This window comes from Solanum pennellii, chromosome 2 (genome assembly GCF_001406875.1).
Source record: "Solanum pennellii chromosome 2, SPENNV200".
Taxonomy (NCBI): Eukaryota; Viridiplantae; Streptophyta; class Magnoliopsida; order Solanales; family Solanaceae; genus Solanum; species Solanum pennellii.
In genome coordinates, this window is record NC_028638.1 from 57,932,094 (window position 1) to 57,954,527 (window position 22,434).

The 22,434-nt window shown below is 31.4% G+C and overlaps 2 protein-coding genes across 3 annotated transcripts; one reads left to right on the plus strand and one right to left on the minus strand.

The window, feature by feature from the left end:
• Positions 1 to 6,681: 6,681 nt before the first annotated feature.
• LOC107011250 (BTB/POZ domain-containing protein NPY3-like) lies at positions 6,682 to 11,805 on the plus strand. 2 transcript variants are annotated; one of them, XM_027914589.1, is made up of 7 exons: positions 6,682 to 6,918; positions 7,456 to 7,876; positions 8,881 to 8,933; positions 9,057 to 9,126; positions 9,563 to 10,738; positions 10,886 to 11,441; positions 11,533 to 11,805. In XM_027914589.1, the coding sequence occupies exons 4-7, from the start codon at positions 9,085 to 9,087 to the stop codon at positions 11,571 to 11,573; spliced, it is 1,815 nt and encodes a 604-aa protein (XP_027770390.1). In that variant the 5' UTR covers positions 6,682 to 6,918; positions 7,456 to 7,876; positions 8,881 to 8,933; positions 9,057 to 9,084; the 3' UTR covers positions 11,574 to 11,805. The 2 variants fall into 2 exon arrangements, with proteins under 2 accessions (XP_027770390.1, XP_015066146.1); XM_015210660.2 differs by lacking the exon at positions 8,881 to 8,933.
• Positions 11,806 to 19,572: 7,767 nt separating this feature from the next.
• On the minus strand, positions 19,573 to 21,743 carry LOC107009167 (probable N-acetyltransferase HLS1). The gene is made up of 3 exons (XM_015208445.2): positions 21,228 to 21,743; positions 20,949 to 21,148; positions 19,573 to 20,757 (listed from the first exon to the last, which is right to left on the minus strand). Exons 1-3 carry the CDS (start codon positions 21,414 to 21,416, stop codon positions 19,893 to 19,895), a joined length of 1,254 nt encoding a protein of 417 aa, XP_015063931.1. The 5' UTR covers positions 21,417 to 21,743; the 3' UTR covers positions 19,573 to 19,892.
• Positions 21,744 to 22,434: the final 691 nt, after the last annotated feature.

The window sequence follows — 22,434 nt, forward strand, 5'->3', positions numbered from 1 at the left end:
TATATATATATATATATATATATATATATATATATATATATAATTTTGTCAACTTTTGTCTCCAATTATTAACTTAATTAACAGTACATATAAATTATTTTTGTAAAAGTAGGATCTACGAAAAAACTGACGTTACCATATAAACTATGTTCATAGTATACCTGTTAATATATTTACACGATTATTACCCTAAATGATATAAAATAATTTACTTATAATGTCGTAGTTTTTCAGTTAACAAAAAATGTATGATACTATATTATAATCAGTTATACAATATCCATAGTATTATTAAGTATATGCTACATTTTTTAGTATCAAAAAATAAATTTATTTATCTTTAACAACTAATACAAAATCATGTAATGAATATATTTAGTATCTTCAGCAGGTTGAGTCATACAATAATCTCTCTCTCTCTCTCTCTCTCTCTATATATATATATATATATATATATATAGTTTATAATTTTGTCAACTTTTTTTTTTACAATTATATAAGTTAATTAACTGTACATATAAATTATTTTTGTAAAAGTAAGATCTACAAAATAAATGATGATACCATATAAACTTTGTTCAAAGTATACTTGCTACTACATTTACACAACTGTTACACAAACTGATACAAAATAATTTACTCCAAATGTCGTAGTTTTCTAGTAAACCAAAATGTATGATACTATGTTACAATCAGATATACAAAATATATAGTATTATTAAGTATATGATACATATTTTATTATTAAAAAATAAATTTGTGTATCTTTAACAATTAATACAAAATTATGTAATGAATATATTGAGTATCATTCAGCATATTGAATCATATACTACTATGTATATATTTAGTATCTCTTGTTGTTTTGCATTGGATAACAAAATTTTGTTATCAGATACATTATATATTTACCATTATATGTAAATGAGATTGAACAAGTTATAAATTTGTCAATTTCTTTAAACTTCATATAATACAGTCAAAATTCGATATATTTAGTATCAATATACATTTTGTAGCTTGAAACATTCACATGGTTTTAATCATATCAAATGAAAAAGTTCAAATCTTATTAGCAAATTAATAATATCCAGAAACATTATTACACATCAAGCATAAAACAAGAAAAACAAATTAATCATCAAGAATTTAGTATCTCTTCAACACACACGATGACACCTGTTGTTGCATCGAAATTCAGTATCCCTTCAACACCTTTATCTGAAGTATCAATGCATAAAGGATACGTTCCGAATCCAACCTCATGTTTCTTAATTTCTATGTACAATTTTAAACCCATATCAGTCCAAATACACAATGGAGACGAATTACCTTCAACAACATATCTAATCTCAATATTTTTTTCGTTTCATCAATACCCAGCTCAGCCGCAATTACTGAAATAAGATTCATGAACGAAATATTTTCTCCAACCACTATCCCATCACTTTTGTATGGCTCATATATAACAACACTTTCCCATATTCCAGAATGTCGTAACAAGATCAAAATTTTCATTTTTGAATCTTCACAAATTGCGTTTCTTGATTTTTTTAAACAAGCTCGCCTTTTTTTTCGATTCACAATTTGAAGTTTTCAATATTTGAAATTCAATAATGAGATAAATTAGTACATGATGTTTATGCAGATTAGACGCTTAATTAGTTAAGCGTCAACGTGAATTGTAGGATAATTCTTATCCCTTTTGTTGCGCTGTAACTGTTAAAAACAAACAAAAAATTAAAGTATCCGCCCGCTAAATTTAAGTATCGTTATGTTATTTTAAAAAAGAGATTTTTGATAAAATATGAATACAATAGGGATAGAATGTAATTTGTCCCTTAGAGTATGTAATTTACCTAATTTTTACTTTTATTTTTTAATGACTTATAGCAGTTAATTAATCTTATATTTTAAGTTGGTAGTGTTATATTTATTTGTTAAGTCACCTAATAATGTGTAAAAAAAATATATACACACAATATGCATACATAAATAACTTATTAATTAGTATTGTTTTTATATTTTCTATGGCAAGCATCAAACAGGGTAATTCTTTTTATCTAGAATTGAGCTATATATATTCCTCTACAGAATGTTTTAACCTAGTTATTTTTTTGGATTGAGAGCTACCTCAACTTTAATCCAAAAGTTTCGATTAGTGTTGCAGGAGTATATATATATATATACCACTAGTATGTTTATTTAGTCCTAACTACAAATATATATTCAATCTGTTCAAATTTATTCATCACATTTTATTTTATGAAAATCAAATTCTTTAATTTTGAAGTTAAAAAATGAATAAGATTCTAACATATTAAATTTTTGATGTTCGAACATTGCATTTTATAATTTTTCTCATAGAAAATACATTTAAAAATATTAACCAAAATTTATACCATTTAATAATAAAATAAAATACCTAAGTAGAAGTGTACTTTTGGGAAAGCACGCAAGTGATTGCGGATTGGCGGTAGCTTTTGCATTTATGTAATGCAAATATGAGCTCAAAAACGCAGGCACTCATCTTTTTAAACCACCCTTATATAGTCTGATTAGCCTTTTAAGCTCTGTACCTACATTTTAATTTAATTAATACTAAAAGATAGTATTGTGCTTATACTAGCCGTTGGTTTTTTCCATCTTATCATGCATGTGCACGTTTATGACGCATATACAAAACAAATTACTATTGTCGTAGTTTCTATTTAGAGCAACTTTTACATACAACAAATATAAAAATTATATTTATATGTTATAGATATAGTTTACATAATTGTACTCTATAACAAATATAAATATGTATATTTCGTTATACATATACAAAAGAAAGCAGTTGTATATTCAGTTTTTGTTTTGGTATACATATACAAAAAATGTATAAATTGTATTTGTATAAAGCGAGAAAGAGAGAAAGACAAAAGAAAACTGGGGCAAAGGAAGATGATATTTGTATAATCATAAGTGTCTATAGGATGAAAATATATGCATCTTTATTTGTATATACAATTTTCTCTCGTTTTATACAAATACAAACGCAATGTATATATTTGTGTTTATATAAAGTGTGAGAAGCGAGTGAAAATGGCAAACGAGATATGGAAGAGGGAAGAGAGAGGAACGAAAATATATATGTATATATACAATTTTAAAGGTATGTAATATTCCTTGTACCAGCAATTTTAATTTGGTCTTAGGAACATAACATTGTTTGACTTATGGAAAAGCACTTTTTTCCAGTTTATTGATAAAAAAACAGAAAAAAAGCCCCGTTAATCTGTGGTTTGCTGTTGATACCATAAAAAGTTGATGAAGAAGGCTGCCTAATTCCTGCATATTCATTGAACCAAAATCTCGTTTTCCTTCTTAAAAGTAATAATAATACTGTGATTAAGAGTAATATATAATAAGGATGCATGTGGGCTACATCATTTTCCTATTCTGCTTAAACTCAATCCGACTTTTGAACTCACTAGCCTTCATCATTGCTCTTAATTATAGTAGATGAAAAAAATAAAATATGTGATCGTACGTTAAAAATTACTTTTTTTTTACACAACAATCTCATTGAGAAATATTTCACTCAAATAAAATATCAATCGTATCACATTCGATCAAATATCACATTCCACTAAATGTAATCGGGGGTGATTTATATATAGCTATGAAAAAAATGAATTACGAGTAATTGAGTAGAGAAAATCAAATAATAAATTGATTTAGTGATACAACTACCAAAGAAGGTGATTAATATGCTGGTCAATATGTTTTATATATATACATATTTCTCTATTTCATGTATTAGGATGTTTCGTTATTATTTATCCTTTTGTTGGATTTTGAAAGAAAATAGTACTACTGCTATCAAATATTCATAAAATCCAAAAAAGAAATAAATAAAAATAGTGTATTCCCCAATGAAGGAAAAAGACATAATTAAAATGAAATTAAATGGCAGTCGTGTGTGTGATTGCAAGAAAACAAAAGGAAAATCTTTAGAGACATCCGACCAAATGTGGTGGATATATCTTTCTCAAGATTGACTCTAAAATCTCTGTCACCTTAAATAAATTATCTTTCCCTAGATCTTATTGATGCAAAACTATAATAACTACTGTATAATTAATACTAAAAAGAATAAAACTAATATTATTAAATTAGTTATTAATATTAAAAAAATATGATATAATTAATTATTGATTTTCCTCAGTATACTACTGAATATATACGGGGAAAAACCTAATATGATGAAAAGTAGAATTAAATAGAGATAATAAATAATAAAAACTATTTTTTAATTAATATTATTTTAATGACGACCAAAAGAATATGAAAAGTAAAATAATCCAAGGAATTACTACTTATTTGCAAATAAATTGTTATTACAAATAAACTACGATGTAACAAAAATTTATTATTTTTGAGTATTATCTTGTTCCTTCGTTGATTCTTCTCTATAGTAACATATTTATTGCAACGTAGAAACGTCAGACTACATTTCCTTGTGATTATATAATTAGTAGGGTATTCAAGATATCTCTTAAAAAAGGCAATATATACATACCCCTTTTATGAATATAAATTAAAATTTAAAAATATAATTTTCAAAAAACCTCAAATCGAAATCGAACGAACTTACAAAATTAGCGTAAGAGTAAAAGAAAGAGATTCCTCACACGATGTTAGAATTTAAATTTAGCAATGGAGCATTATCATAGGAAAGTGTAAAAAGCAAAGAATATGGCTAATGTCAGAAAAATATATTATAAAGTAATTTTATTTTTGGTGACATTGGAAGAAGAGGTGCTTGGAGTTTGGGACATGGGCATGTGAGAGGTTTCGAGACCAAAAATTGAAAAAAAAACATACTTTTTTTTTTTTGGATAATAGAAAAAGGAATGTGGTCACATTTTGTCCATAAGGGGTGCCCATTTTATTGATTGGACTACTCCATGCCAATATATATGCGTTAAAAAATATTAAGATATCATTCTTTGAGGGTCCGTTAATCAAGTTTTAGAGTTTTAATATTTAATTTGACTTATTTTAATTTATTGCACATTGCTATACTCAATATTTATCAAAAGTCATATCAAAATGACTACAAAAGTTTATTGAGGATCAACTTTTTTTTTTTGGCTCTTGAGAGCAACAAGTGACGCTAATTACATAATGTAAAACTAACAGATAATAACTTCAAATATTTATAATTTATTATTTTATTTTTATTAAATTTTTTAAAAAAATTATTAAATATTATCGTTGAGAGAAGCTGATTAATCATTTGCATGTTAAGTAAAAATCACGTTAAAGGGTTCATTTCTTTACATAATTAAATTTATCAGCAATATTATTGATCGAAAATTATAAAGTTTTCAGTTTAATTATTCGTAGCCGTACACAATATCAAATATTTTATTTATACGCATGTTTTGTGAAATATAATATTTATATTACTCATGAAACTAATTAACATAGAGAAAAAAAAAGTATACTTAAAATTTAAAAGCTAAAGGGAAAGTCTAATGATTTAATAGAGGCGCAGTCCTTGCCCCAATATTAGAAGCCATTAGTTACCCATGTGCCACCCCACAGTATGGCCTACTTCTTTAACTCATATCAGTGTCGAGTCATGTAAAGTCGAGGATTCATTACAACTTTATTTGTTTTTTTAAAAAAATTAGATTATTTTTATATAATTAAATTTATCTTTTATATATATAAACATTAAATGTTGAATTTTCTTTTGAGTTCGATATTATATTTTTAAATTTATCTTTTATATATATATACATATTAGATGTTGAACCTCTTTTGATTTTTTCGTATTGCAAGAGAATTACTTACTTTATGATGAAACAGTGTCCCTGTCAAATTAACCCTTTAATTCATTATACAGAGTTCGATTTTACGACATTCGTGTGAACGAGTTTGCACTCAAATTTACTGCAACGGTCTATTAGTCAAATAATGATACGTTAATTTCAAATTAAGTAGACGCAAGGCAACTGTTTAAATTTCTCCTATCAATTATTAATGTCAATGAATCTGATTTCGTATTCACACACTTCAACAATTTAACTATATGGCATTAAGGAACTTCCATTTTGGATAGCTTTTCATGTAGTAACAGATTCAAATACAGCAATAAGAATAAGTACATTCCACCCCCTCTTCAATATGGGATAACTTGTTGCTGTTGGGTGGAGGTGGTTGAGATTATAAACTAGGGTTTGGTGCTCAACAATTATAACTCCAACCTTACTTTTTTTTTTTTTTTTAAGCAATATTTCAACTCACCAAAGGGCAACGCCATAGAAAACAAACAAGAAGATTAAAAAATTCTGAGTATAACTATTGAGAAGAAATGAGATGGAAAGCACTGTTATAAAAGTAGATGAGGAAAAAATGGAGTGGTGATTATGTTAATGCTAAAAGAATACGGGTAAAAGAAAGGTTTGTTTAATTGGGGAAGTGTTTGGCAAAAAAGTCGACTATGTCAGATTGGCGTGCGTATCACTGTACCAGTGCTTAAAACAGAGAGAGAGAAAAGTATATAATTAGAGTTTGGAGGATGATGATTCTTTACACCTTTATTTGCGAAAAAAAAGAAGCAAACCCCACTTTCCAGTTTCATCTAAAAAGATAAAATAAAAAAGAAGAAGAGGTAAATAGAGGTTTTTTGTGAATTAAGGGTGTAATTTTCTTGATAATCTGTACTGAACTGATTTTTTTTTTGGGGTTGGAGAGAAAAAGGAAAAGAGGGTAATGGTGGTGGGGACGGCGGTGCTGATTCTAAAGAGATAGATTGATATCTAAGTTTTATTTTGGGAACATTCTGAGATTGGCTTTTTGTGAATACAGAGTGTTGCTTTGGTGGCTGGCAAAGATTAGGGACAAGTCATCTTTTTCTTGGTTGGTTTTTGTGTTCTTGTTGGCTCTTTCTTTGATTGTTCATAGTGGGTTTTTTGTCCTTTGGAATGTCTTCTTGGATTTGTACCTCAAAGTTGTTCTGCTTTCTCTAGTGCTTTTACACTCTATTTACATCCTTCATTACCCTTTGCCTCCCCATGAAATTTTTTCGTTGCTCTTTGCTTCTTTCTTCTGTATCTGAAAAAATGTATGGTTCTTAATTTCTATTTCTAATTTTTGTTGGTTGGGTTTGGGTTCCTAATTTTTCAAGAAATTATGGATTTGGTGTAGTTGTGATTTTCTTTGTGGCACGTTTTCAGTTTGATTTGTGTATAAGTGATATGTTCGATGTGATGCTCTGTTTGAGGCAAATTTTGTTTCGTTTTCTTTTCAAGTTCAGAACAATTTTTTTGGTATTTGTGCGTGTTTGTTTACTTATATGCGACCTTCTAGACCCTATTGATGATTCTTGTCGAAAATTTTTGGTGGTTGTGTTCTTGAAAACATATCTTAAATCTTAATGTTTCTTTGTTATTACAGGTCCTTTAACTTCATTGGTGAGAGAAGACTATTTGAGTAGAGGAAGAAGTTGTTTAAATAAACAATTAGAGAAAGGGCGGTGGTCTAAGTGGTGAGCATGTGGCCTTTGGTTTTGAGAGTTTAAATTTGCATATTTTGAGGTATTGAGTCGGTTGGGTTGTATATCTTGGACTGGACTTTTGTGGTTGTTTGTAGTTGAGCTTACAGCAAGAACCAATAAAGAAGCCAAATCTCCTTTAAATCTTGTCAACTCTGGAAGTATAGGTACTTCCAGGTCCTTTCCTTGGCATTGTCCTCTTAATTACTGCAAGTTTAGATTTGGGATACTGTAGGTGAATCCATACTTCGAGAGCGTAAAGATGAAGTTTATGAAACTTGGATCCAAGCCTGATCAATTTCAGACAAAAGGAGATAATATCAGGTTAATAGTTCAATCATCTTTTGTGAATTTAGTTTATTTTCCTCGTCATTCTAGTTAGGTATTTATTTATTGTTCATATATGTCTTATGTATATTTTTATAGTGCCTTTACCTCTTTCCTCTCATACAATATGTGTGTATTGCCTTTCCTAAAACTCTTCCAGAAAATTTAAAATTTTCAATCACCTTTACATTCTTAAGCATGTTGTTCACAAGTGGTGGGATGGGCTTGAGAAGAGTGAAGCTAAGTATAAGAACAAACAAGTCTCTAAGTTGCTTACTGTTGCACAAGGACTTAAGTGCCTCAATCACTTATTCTTGATTCCCCTCTTGTCAAATAATTATCAGATATGTTTCTGTAAGACCTTGCTCCTAAGTTGCTCGGACTCTCCAAATATGTTGCCGATCCAACACGCACTGGACATCAATTTTGAAGAGTCTGAGCAACTTAGCCTTGCGCTGCTCATAATTTCTACTCATTAAGTTGCTGTGGACTGTTTCTTTAAGCTTGTGAAGTATCTGAAAAACTAATTTGCTTCACCATTTTTTGTAAGTTTGGCAATAATATCCATAGCATCATTTTCTCACTACATGAAATAAAAGAAATGTAGAATGAATTATCCCAATGAGGAAGGAGTAGGAGTGTATAAGTTTCCTTTTTCTCATCTATGAACAACACTTAAAAAGATTGGTTCATAACATAGCTTCATTGATGCCAAAAGCTTTATCTAATGTGGTGTTTGTCCAGAACCCCCCTCCCCCCTCCCCCCTGCTATCTCAGTTCAAATAGCTTGGTTAATGGATGAACTTTTCTTCTAACAGTTTTTTCTAGTTCCAATGAATTTGAATTTTTTTTCACTCATGAGAACTGACATCCTTCCTCTCTCCTTTAAACCTATACACACAACCTTCTTACAAACACTTAGGATCATATACCATTTACAGTACCTTGACAAAGCTGGTGTTCAGTGATAGCTGATCTCAGTTTGTCCTTTGTTTCGGCAGGGAAAACCTCCATTTTCCAGTCCAGCTACTACATATTAATTATGTGCACTATGGTGGGGTGTATCATCTCGATTTTATTTTTTTATACGTAATCTGATAGCGATGTGTATATTTTATGAGTTAAAATCATTTGAAATGGTTTCATCATGAATATGATGTATGAGCTTTCTATTTAGGTATGTAGCAACTGAATTGGCAACAGATATGGTCATCAATGTTGGAGATGTAAAATTTTATCTCCACAAGGTATGCTCTCCATCTCAAGCCATATTTGCTATTCTTTTTTCTGCTTGTTAAAATAAAAAATTGTAATTTTGAAACACAGTCTTAGATATTGATTGACCTTGATTACTCCAGAAATAGTACTAAAAGAGTAAATTACTCATCCTGTTGGCGTTAGACATGCCCACCAATTATTGAAGTGGTTAATAGACAAAATTGATCAAGGTGCAAAGTTTTTTATCGATTTTATCTTGGCTCCTGCTTACTGCTGGTTATTTAAATGAATAGCCTAGCTATGATGGGATTACTCTCAATGAGAGAGCCTAATCATTCATTTTATCTGGTTATTCACATGCATATAGATGTGAATCGTTCTCATGTTCATATTGTTGTCTGCTTACTATCTTATCCATTCAATACATTGCTTATTAATACTGATAGAGGATTATACTTTCTCCAGTTCCCCCTTCTGTCCAAGAGTTTTCGTTTACAGAAGTTGACAGCTAATACAAATGAGGAAAACAATGATGAAATCAACATTGACGATATACCTGGTGGACCTGCAGCTTTTGAAATATGCGCAAAGTTCTGTTATGGTATGACGGTAACTCTGAATGCGTATAATGTGGTTGCGGCTCGCTGTGCCGCGGAATACCTGGAAATGTATGAAACTGTCGAGAAAGGTAACATTATCTACAAGCTTGAGGTTTTTCTTAAATCTAGTATCTTCCGGAGCTGGAAAGATTCAATCATTGTTCTCCAAACAACAAAAGCTTTTCTTCCCTGGTCTGAGGAATTAAAGATCGTTAGTCATTGTCTGGACTCTGTTGCATCTAAAGCTTACATTGACACCTCAAAGGTGGACTGGTCGTATACATATAACCGCAAAAAGCTCCCATCAGAAAATGGAAGTGATCCGCTATGGAATGGTGTGCAAAAGCAGCAGTATGTTCCACGAGACTGGTGGGTTGAGGACCTTTCTGAACTTCATATTGACTTGTATAAACGGGTAATAACAACAATAAAAACAAAGGGAGGAATGTCTCCAGAAGTAATTGGTGAGGCATTGAGAGCATATGCCTATAGAAGGCTACCGGGATTCAGCAAGGGTAAAATCCCAGGAAGTGATCCTGTTAAGTATCAGTACTTGGTTGATATGATTACTTCTCTGTTGCCCACAGAGAAACATAGTGTTTCATGTAGTTTCTTGATCAGATTGTTACAGACTTCTGTTTCTTTGGAATGTGGAGAGACAGTACAAAGTGAACTGAAGAGGAGGATTAGCCAGCAGCTTGATGAGGCATCGGTAGCTGACCTCCTCCTTCGGGCACCAGCTAATGAAACTATGACATATGATGTTGACACAGTACATGAACTTGTTCAGCAGTTCATGCTGCAGAAAAGGAGCGGTCAGAGTGATTTTCCTGAAGATAATGAATTTCAGGAGATATACCCTGCATTTGCATCAGACTCTTCCAAAGTCAAGGTGGCAAGGGTGATTGATGGTTACCTTGCGGAAGTCTCTCGAGATCCAAATCTACCTTTGGCGAAATTTGTCAATCTTGCTGAAATGGTGTCTGGCTTCCCTAGACCTTCCCATGATGGAATTTACCGTGCTATTGACATGTATCTCAAGGTATCCTTTTTGCAATTTTATTTTTCAAAGAAAACTTTTTATAATCCGTAAGCTCTACATACTCGAAGAAAAAATGTATTAATTAGTAAAAGCCTTGAGGCGCCGCATGGCACATTTGTGTGACTCATTTATTTTGATGGACTCCAGGAACATCCAGGAATCACCAAGAGCGAAAGGAAAAGAATTTGTAAACTTATGGACTGCCGGAAGCTATCAGCTGAGGCGTGCATGCATGCTGTGCAGAATGAGCGCCTTCCGTTGAGAGTAGTTGTACAAGTTCTGTTCTTTGAGCAAGCCAGAGCAACAACATCATCTGGTGGTGGCAGCACCCCTGACCTAGCTGGAACAATCAAGTCTTTGCTTCCAGGGGAATCCCATGGGAGCTCAAGATCTGCCACAACAAACACAGACGAGGACTGGGATGCCGTGCCTACTGCTGAGGAACTTAAAGCTTTGAAAGGGGAGCTTGCTACTCTAAGGTTGAGAGACAAAGAATCTGGTTGCAATGATACTAATTCAATAGACATAAAAATGAGTGTTGAAAAAGTTATTGGTGGCAAAGCAAAGGGCTTAATCATGTCCAAGAAGCTCTTTTCAAAGCTGTGGTCCAACAAAGATAGAGTAAGCGAGAACAGCAGCTCTGATACATCAGAAAGCCCCGGTTCTTCCAATGCTGGGGAATCAAAGTCCACCCCATCAAGAAGTAGGAGGCATTCCCTGTCTTAATGTTAGTTGCAGATTAACCAATTTCTCTTAAGTTTTAAGTAAAAGTTTCTCCCCTTGTTTGATGCTAGGCTTGGAAGAAGCTATGTCTGCCGCTAACCCTTGGAAGTAGTAGGGAGAATTCCTCCTATAATTTTTGAGCATTTTGAAGCATGTATTTGCAAGGTTAGATCAGCTTGGGACTGAATTGGATCCTCTTAAGCTTTAATAGTTTTTTCTGTTGTATTCAATTGTTTCCCAAGAGAAATATAAGCTACCACCTTTGTTTTAGGCTCTCTTTTAACAAGACTGAAACAGGCACATTTATGTATCAAAATGTGTGAACCAAATTGTTTGGACTTGAATTCCTTATGTTACTTATGCAGGTGATTAGATAAATCTGGTGGAACTTGAAACAACTATGGATGATCATGCTGGAACATTAAAATGTTTTGTTCTTTTGCTCTATGCATTCAGTATTTTATAGTGGAAAACAAACTTACATTTTGAAGCTAGTAATATAACATGTATAGCATGAATTAATCATACAAAAAGGTGACAAGAAGCAATGTTGATCATCAAGAAATTTAAATTGCATATACAACTATATACATAATACATAAATCTTAACAAAATATCATAATTTTGAGGCGGATAAAGATGGAGCTAGGTTCTTTCATTTTTCTTTTCGTCTTTACACAATTGTCGGTTACATTACCTTATTTTTTCTAGCTAGTATACATAAATTATGCACTAATATAATACCTATTATATATCCTAAAAAACTGTGTTGTGCTGTTGGGCCACTAATCTCCCTTTATCTAATGGGTATACATACAGTTGGGCCAGTATTTCTGGTTTAAGTTTGGGCTTAACTGTTGAATGACAGTAGCAGTCAAATGGTTCATCAACCATTAGTAAACTAAAATACAGTAGTCTACGAATAATGATATGATTATTTTGATCATGCTAATTAATTCCAGTAATTCCTATCCATCTTTAAATGGAAGTAGAGCAAGTTTTTGCCTTTATGATTTATGTTATTATATGAGTGAAATAGTCAGAGTCACTTCTTCTATATGTTTTCTATACATTTCATCATTGAATGATTCATTTTCAAGTTCTTATATAGTGTTATACACGTTCAATTTCTGTATAATTTATATAGGAATTAATGGGACCGAAAAAAGGGTGGAGAGAGTGTAAACGAGGGTATGTGCCTTCTCATAATCTTGGTCATGTTGCAACATTAGTCTAACATGAAATTACACGTTTTGTTTTTCAAATTTTTTACTCTTAAAGTTATCTTTTACAATTGAATATACGCCTAATGCGGCAAAAATTCTTCAGAAACTCAAGTTATCTATGAGCATAACTTGTGAAATATTAAGATATAAAAATATGAACTTATATTAATTTGTGTAAGTTTGGGTGAGTTAACACCCTCCGATTTTCTTACTTAATTGCTCATTTTGATCTAATTCAAATTCAACTTTGGTAAAAGTTTTAAGTTAATTGGCCTAAATATGTAGCTCAATTAAACAATAACCTTGTCAAAATATTAATAAAAGTCTTTTTCTTAATTTTTTAACATGTTATGTATAATAATAATAATAATAATAATAATCATAATAATAATAATAATAATAATAATAAAAAGTTTTATTACGTGATGAAATAATTTGTAAGAAAACAAAAAAATTTAAAAGGTTGGAAGTCGATAAGTTCGGATATCACTCATTATTTAGTTTATGTTAAGCCAATCTATGCCAAAAAATAATTTGTCCGACCTATATTCGCTCAAACTGTCTAGTATTTAACATTCGTAATTGTTATTGATTGCCTTTTATTTAGGTCGAACTTTATTTTCATAATTATTTGATGTATTATCGTGATTCGCTAGATATATATGTTCCCTATTATCTTATTTTCTTATTTGACATTATTAGTTATTGCTATTTCCATTCAAACAAATCTTTCTTTTATGTTTGCTTTATCAAACAGTTTTGTAACAGTCTTATTATTTTTAGGGCAACTTTCACATATGGCAAAAAAAAAATTAAATTTGTATGCTATAGCAAAGTTTACATAATTGCGCTCCATAGAAAACATAGAAACTGTATAATTCGCTATTTATATACAGTTGAAGCAAATTGTATAAAACGAAGTGTATAAAACAAGAAAGAGAAGACACTTGGGCAGAGAACTATATAAAAATGAAGTGTATAAAATGAAATGTATTATTATAAGTGTATAGAACAATTATATACAATTTGAATTTGTATAAAATGAGAAAGAGAGAAAGACAAAAGAGACTTGACAAGGAATATACAATTGAATCGAATTGTATAAAACGAGAAAAAGAGAAATTAGATACAATTTGAAAATTGTATAAAACGAGAAAGAGAGAAAGACAAAATAAAATGGGCAGGGGAGTATTTTTATTGTATAATTATAAGTATATAGGACGAAAATATATGTACTTGCATGTGTATATACAATTTTCTCACGCTTTATACAAACAGAAACACAATTTATACATTTCGCTTCTGCTTGTATAAGTGAGAAAGGCGAGGGTGACGAGAGAGATTTGGGAGAGTGGCGAGCGAGATCTGGAAGAGGGGAGAGAGGGGAACAAAAATATATGTATTTATACAATTTTCTCTGCTTTATACAATTAGAAACAATTTTTATACACTTGTGTTTGTATAAAAAGTGAGGAAGCGAGCAAGAGATTGGAAGAGAGTAGCGAACGAGATATTTGGGAGAGAGGCGCCTGACAATTTTTTGCAAACGTTTACTATGGAGCATAATTAAATCAAGCCCTAGCTACTCCATTTATTTAAGGTTATTAGTTTGTTATTATATATACAATTTTCCCTTATTTTTACTAGACTGAAATGGGAGGTGGGGGAGTGTAATGAATTATAAAATCTTAGAGTTGATTCAAGAAATTATAAGATTTTGAGTTTTAATGATTCACCATTTATTAACGTTAATCCATTTTGATAAATTTTATCAATTATTTTCTAGATAGAATAATGCTTTTCTTTTTTTTAGTTTTGCTTCATGATAAAATGATAAATAAACAAACAAAAATTGTAAAAATGCACGTTGAGTTATGACCTTATGTTTAACTCATCTTTGTCTAGTCAATCTCAAAAATAACCTTTACGCGAAATTTTAAACCGTTCAAATTAAATTCAAATTGACTATTTGTCACTTCACTAAATAATAGAAGTGAATTATATCTCAAAGTTTCGATAACTATAACAGTTATACAAAATGCTAACCATCTGTCACCCCTCCTAAATAATAGAATTGAATTATATTTTGAACTTCCGACAATTATAACAGTTATACAAAATACTAGAAAGAGTTGTCAAACTCAAATGTCTCGACCTTCAAATAATTTCGTACAAAATATTCCTCTTATATTTTGGTAAGTACCACTACTTTAATAACTAAATTTATGCTAGTATACTATTTCCCAGGTGAGTGCACATACAAGGACAAAAAGATATATCAGTAGTGTAACGGATGATACTGTTCCTTTCTTAACTAACGACTTCAGCTTTAATTCTTGGATATGGAAAAATCTTTGATAAAGAATGCATTTTCTCAGGTGGAGTCGTACGATGTGGGAATATAAATTAGTTGAGCTTTAATATGAGTACTGAACACGAGAAAGAAATAAAATGAACAATGTAGTGGGGGGGGGAAATATTGATATGGGCCACAGAATCCAAGTTGGATCCCCACAAAAGTGAGGCCTTCATATTGAGGCCCAGACCGTACTTGAGGAGAAATGGAAGTATCCTTCGCCTACCGACATTCCATTATGCTAGTTTGTTTTCACATTAGAATGTTCTCTTTTTCAATGATTTTGCCTCTGAATTTATTCTTCTTTTTAACTCGTTAGTTCACTTCTTACCATAATTTCAACCACAAAAACAAAAATCATACATTTGTTTTGTTTTTCATATTATTGAGCTTTCACTTCACACATACGTAATACTTCCCCAATCACTCCATATATCAATCATGATTTTCATTGCGACACTTCGCGTAAAAAGAGGATTAGTATTCACTATTCCATGTGGTTCTTCCGATCAACACCAAATCCGTGGGGATCCACACACTTACTAAATTCGCCTAAACATCACATACTAGTTAATCGCTTCTAATGTCTAATCTGATGGACATCCTAACCAAATGGGCCTAACACCTGTATAAATCGATAATCACAGATTAATAAGGACGATATTTATTAAATTAGGTTTTAAACATAACCCGCACCTCAAAAGCTAGTTCAAAGGGAGGAGGATTGTCCAAGCCTTATAAGTGATTTACCTATCTCATTGGGACTTTTGTCATTCTTTTATACTCCACTTGCTTAGCATATGGTGCATGAGCATGGGCATTTTTGATTTTGGTGGCCCAAGCATTGGATGAGATGGTCCTACTATGATATCATGTTCAATTAGGTCTTGAGCCTAACTCGCTCCCAAAAGCTATCTCAAAAGAAGGAAAACTGTCTAAGCCTTGCCATACAAAGAGTCTATCATCTCATTAACGATCGAGGTGAAACTTTTGTGATTTTTTTAACAATATTTTAATCATCTTTGACTAATTACTATGATAAAAGCAATTAAAGCCGACAAAACTTGACTTATCTAAAATGTGTAGTAAAAATTAATGCGGCTTTTCTCCTACTTTACCTAAACCAACTATCGAAGTTCGAGCCAGGTGTGAATTTGGTAGAATATTGGGCAAATGCAGCTACTTTTGTTAATTTTAGTATACGTAATTAAATATGATTAAGGCCAAATTACTTTCTCATTGCCCTGGTCAAAGCTTGCCTAATTCGCTAATCTTTTTACCCTAATGATATAGACAAGATAATTATAATATTGTACTTTGAAAGTAAATAAATATCTACAGAACTAGTGATAAATATCTGAGATTATTTTTGTTCTTTTGATTATCGATGAAATTGAAGTGACAAGTGACAACCAAGAAATTATGTGGCTTTGGGTTATTTTTGTACATAAACTAAGTAAATTTGTTTGGACAGGGATTAATAGAGTCCGAAACATAAAGTATCAAATTATAATAGTATGTCCCGCATGAAATGATTCCAAGCCAATCACCCTCATCTCAAAGATTGTCCCAATAGATTTTGTATACCCCAATAACTACGAAGACATAAAATTAATTATTTTAACAAATAAAGCTCGTGATAGAAGCTTACCTTTCTAAATTAGCTGGTAAAAGAATGTCTTAACAGGATAAATTCACTTGTTTTATACACGCATTTTTCTCATTCTTCTGAGGCTCTACCTCCCTTCAAATTTGCAAATGAGAAGCATAAATATATTTTATAATTTAATTTGATTTTTCATAGACATATAATTGTTTTAGTATGTCAGGTATGTCTTTGCCCAAAGTCGCATCGTTAGCTCGATAAAGCCAGCTTAGGAAAGGTGTCTACTACCAAAATGGTAATGCATTAGGCTAAAGTTTTTAGGTAGATTATATTGTCTGAAATTGACTTATCCATAATGACAACTAGCACTTGGTCGAACACAAAAAAATTAGTGATCACCAAGCAAATTGAAAGGCAACCATATATCAAAAGTAGCCTAAAAGCTTCATGAATTATATGATCATATAACTACTTTTCCAACTAGATAGAAAAAGATTTCCCGTGACATATTATTATTTGATGAAACAGACATATATGATTGTACGGCCAGCTTTCAATTCTTATTCTAGATTCCCATAATATTGCTTGAGAATGTAAGTTATCTGATGAAAATTAAAGTGTTTATTACTTGAACAAGAAATCTTTAGGGATCTATTAAAATATAGTAATAAAATTAAATGTAAACTGCCTTCATATATTATGTATATTACTATATTTTAATTTGTTATTATTTTGAAATCCACCTACAATAATTTTAATGAAAACTTTGCCAATCATAACAAGAAAAGGTTTTAAATTGCATTTTCACTTGACACCTAACTTATCAGAGGGTTTAATCACTTTAATTAAGTGGGATGGGTAGAGTTTCATGCAAGAAATTAAAAAAATATGATCGGCACTTAATTTATATTAATATAATATGATATATTGTCATGATGCACCAAATTAGGTTTAATTGCATCTTCCTTTCTTTTTCTTCTTTAAACTGATCAAACTTACTCCGTAATTAGAGATCTTAAATTCAAGTTAAACACATGTAAAAAAAAATCTTGAACGATAAGGAGCGCTTCCCTTTAAATGTGTCACAATGTGAATTCATATAAATCAAACCATAATGCAAGTATGAACGACGAACCAAAAAGTACATTCTTTCTGTTTTAATTTGTTTGTTTTATTTTAATTTTGGAATGTTATTTTTTTTTAAAAAAAGAACGTCTATGTCTTTTTTGACAATTATTTGAATTTAAAACTTTTCATATTATATGTTTAAGAACATAGTATCTTTAATTTAAGATTTATTTACTCAAATTCCATGAAAATTCGATAAACAAATTGATACCTTGACTATTCAATCTTTTCAAAAGTGTAATCAAGTTTGTAAATTTTTTTAAAAAAGAAAACTTAAAAAATAAATTAGTAAATCAATCTTTTTTTATTTATAATTTCTCAAACAGATACAACACAAAGATAAACGAACGACTAATATAAAGCGGACAATATATGAACTGAGTTATCAGGAGAAAAGTGTGTAGTATTATATTTCGAGATATGATGGTGACTGATCATGTATAACAATATGATGGTCTGATTACATCCAAAATTAATCCACCATCCTCTTTGACAGATACCTCTATTACCATCCAATATTATTTCTTTTATATCCAAAGATTAAAAAGAAAAAGACAACAACCTTCGGATTAATAACTTTTCTTCCCTGCTAAGTTGCTAAATATTGTATAATCTAATTACTAATCCCCCCACCATCCAATAATTAATAGTTTAGATTTGTCTTCCATAAAGATTAGACTTGGAGGCCTGGTCCCAAAGGTAATGGAGACCAGAAAAAGACAAAAGTATATATAGTGGAAAATAAATTGGTCCCATATTATTCATGTGCACTTGAAATAAGTGGAATGAAGTTGATCTCCTTGCCCTACCCCAAGTCATCCCTAATCACTACTATCTTTCTACTTTTTAAATTTTTTATTTTTATGTTTTTGTCACAGAGAAACAAAACCCCGTTTCATAGCTTTCTTGCTTAATCATCATAACGGAGTATTTGTTTTTGAAAAGACAAAGGTACTTCAATTTGGCTATCTTATCTTAATTATAATGACTTCGTCGCACATTATTTATGGATATATATTATCTACTTCCATGTTTTTTTTTAAAAAAAAGGGTCCCCCGTATTTGTCAATCTCTCAATCCCTCTTTCACTCACTTGAAAAACCCACTTACAATTTCCTTTCATGTCCATGATACTACCATTATCACTTTCTACCTTTCTTCGATGTATACAGAAGGTTTAATTAATTTAAATTCGTTAGATCATTTTATCGTTTACGATTATATTACCTTATACAAAAGTAGGCCAAATGCAAAAGACATTCCAAATTTGCACACATCTCTTATGAGTAGAAATAATATAACATTATTGATGAGTCAAACTTTTTTTTAATCATAGAAATGTTTGTAGTTTTTTACTTCTTACATCAAATTAAAGATAAAATAGCAATAAAATCATTGAAGAAAATTTAGTAGTGGTAGTTACTTATAGAAATATCATATTAAAGTCAAGCTGTTACACAATTAAATTAATAATAATATAGTTCTGCAATTTCCACAAATGAAAAGGGAGATAATTCAAATTAAACGGCATAATCAACTTTTTCTGTAAATTTCTAAAACTTACAAAAAAAAAAATCAACATTAGAACTATCAATTAAGATTAGATGTGGGCGGCATTGACAAACTTTGTAGTATCGAATCTTTGATAGATGGAGAGAGGTAAATCATTAATTTTCTGCGTAAATATATGATTTTTTTCTATAATTCCAGTTTAGTTAAATGAATGGCTTGCTTTTGCATCTAAAACTTAGGAATAAAGAAAGACAAAAAGGATGAGATAATGAAGATAAAAATATAATAAAATCGATACACCTTCTCTTCTGTTTGGCCGGAAGAGGATCCAAAAAGCCACATCCATTTTACATAAAATGTTGGATATTCCCCTCCTTTACAACTAATGAACAACAAAACAAAGTTTTTTTTTATCATATTTTTATATCATACATATTGCTTCATCCAACTTATATCTAAATACTTGAAATTTAAAAAGGAAAAGAAAAAAAAACAGGAAGCTACTAAAAGGGAAATATCAACTTTACGAGCAGCTGCTTTTTTTCTTTGAACTTCTAAAATTAGATTCCCTACTATGGAGCCCTCTACTAGTATTTTATAAAGTTAGACTTCTCTAGGATCAACAAATATAGAAAGACCAGGTTGTGATTTTGTCCAGTCACCTACAGACCCGTCACTGTACTCTTCCCCAAGTCGTTTCATGCACCATAGGTCCTCAGCGCATGATAGTTTCTTCCAGTGCGGGATTGCTAACCTTAACGGCTCACCGCTCGCTACCTCCGTTGCCACCACGCTGCACTCTGATTCTTTTGCTAAATTATGAGCAAAATCACAGAGGGATTTCATGAATTGAACAGATAATGGGCCTTCACCACCAAGCCCATACAAAAAGTGAAGCCCAAATGGCTTGAATACCTCCGGCACCGACGGCACTTTCAGCCATGGAAAAGCCCGGTCCACTAAACGAGTGGTTTTAGCAAGGAATTTCGTCATTCTCGATGCGCCGCGAACCTCTAAATTGAACACGTCCTTACAGTTCCACACACTGAGCAACGCCCATGACTCGGGCGGATGAACCAAGAAATCTTCTACACCAGGCCAAGTTTCGGCAGAGTAAAGGCCTTTTGGAACCGCGAGAAAGGTACCGAGATTGAGATGGTTGTTGAGAACGGAATCAATGTCGCGGGGGAAGAACTCAGTGGTGGAGTATCGGCGGCGGTATAGGGTTTCAGCATCCGTTGGATGGAGCTTGAGGATAGTGACCCGACTAGATACTCGGACCCGATGAGCGAAAACGGGTTGGACCAAAATGGAGGGGGTACGGAACTTGGAGTAACCGCATTTGTGGTTGAAGAGATTAATGGAAGCTTGATTGTCGTTTTCAGTAGCTATGTACGAATATTCAGCTCCATTACCTCTGAACCATTCCTCCATTCCGCACACCAGTTTTAACGCAATTCCCATTCTCCTGAAAATACATTTTTTTATATTTTTTTTAAAAAGAAGTCATTATACTGTTCCAAAAAAAAGACAAAGACTGTGCTGTGCCCACACATTGATCAACTTTTAGCCAAAAAAAAAAAAACTGAACTATTATATTAAACTGAAGATCCAGTGCTAAAAATAAATGGAAATTTATTATGAATGAGGGAGGTTTACCGGTGAGCAGGAGAAACACGAAGGCCTAAAATATAGGCGAGTTTGGTGAAGATAGGAAGCGGCTTAGCTGAATCAGAGCTGTTTTTGACACCACTCCTCGAGAGTTTCGTCCCACACGTAACGGTTTTGATGCAACCCCTTATCATCCCTACAATTGATTTTTCTTCGTTTTGTCCATTGTGCACCACTATTTCTGCAACCTGATCATCAATAATTAACTGTTATATATATACGCAAATGAAGTTTTATATTTATATATATATGAAATGGTTAGTTTACCAGCATGAGATAAGCAGGAGAATTGCGAACTCTGCAAATTGGGTCACCCAAAAGATCGGTGTAAAGAGAGAGTTTACCACCGGGGCCAACTTCGCATCTTCTCTCTACTTCTTCCACTTCTTTGCTATCATTTTTCGCATCAAATTCTCTCACAACAATCGACACTACCAAATCACCATTCTCCACCATTTTTTTGTTCTACTCCTTTCACTCTATAAAACTAAAAATGTTTTAGAATGAATTTGTAAGATGCAAAAGAGTGGCTTTTATAGCTGTAACAGTAGCGAGGATAACGTGTAGGGGGAGGTTAAATAGACAAGCGGCAGAAGAAAAAGCTATCGAAAATTGAAGAAAAACACAAACGATGATGATAATACAAGGACAAAGAGCAAGCGGCAAAAGAAAAAAAAAGAAAAAAAGAAAATAAAAAAAAGGGGCCGTTAAAAAGCTCTTCTACTTTCTTTGGGTGTATTGTTCATGATTATGCACAAATAGAGAGATTTGCTAAATTAGATGCAATCACCACTCCCTCCTTTTATACTGATTTCCGGGGCTGTCTTTTCTTTTTACAAGCACCCACCCCCTAACAACTCCCCACACCCCAACTCCCTTTTTATTATTATTATTAGATAAAAGGAAAATAATCTGTAGTTTAACAAAGTCATCTTTTTTATTTATGTTTTTTTGTCTTTTGCTATCTATAATAAGAAAAGAAGAAATTTAGCAAATTGTTTCGAAAAAAGAAAATATCTAGTTTGCTTTAGTGGGACTAGTCGATTTCTATGACTCATGAGTGGGAATAATTAATGGAAGAGTTAATGTTCATCTCAGTTTTTTTTTTTTTTTTAACAATTGACGATTTTAATCATGAATCATCATCAGAATAAAAAAGTTTTTGGAAAAATAAATGACGGCTGTGGCTGCGCAGTCCCATTGTAGGTTAATTATTATTTCACTTTCAATGTTTAAATTTTAAATAGGCATCAATGGATTCAATTGGTAATCATTATCAGCTCTTAAATACACAGTAATTAAGATTTTAACTATCTCATCATATCCTATAACGCCTTGCCGCATCATACATCCCTTCTGAAATGCAACTCATTCGTTAGGAGACCACCTAATTGATAAACGTATATTATACATATTTATAAATTTTAATATTGTTATTCTCTAATGATTTATCAGAAGAAATATAAATAGTAAT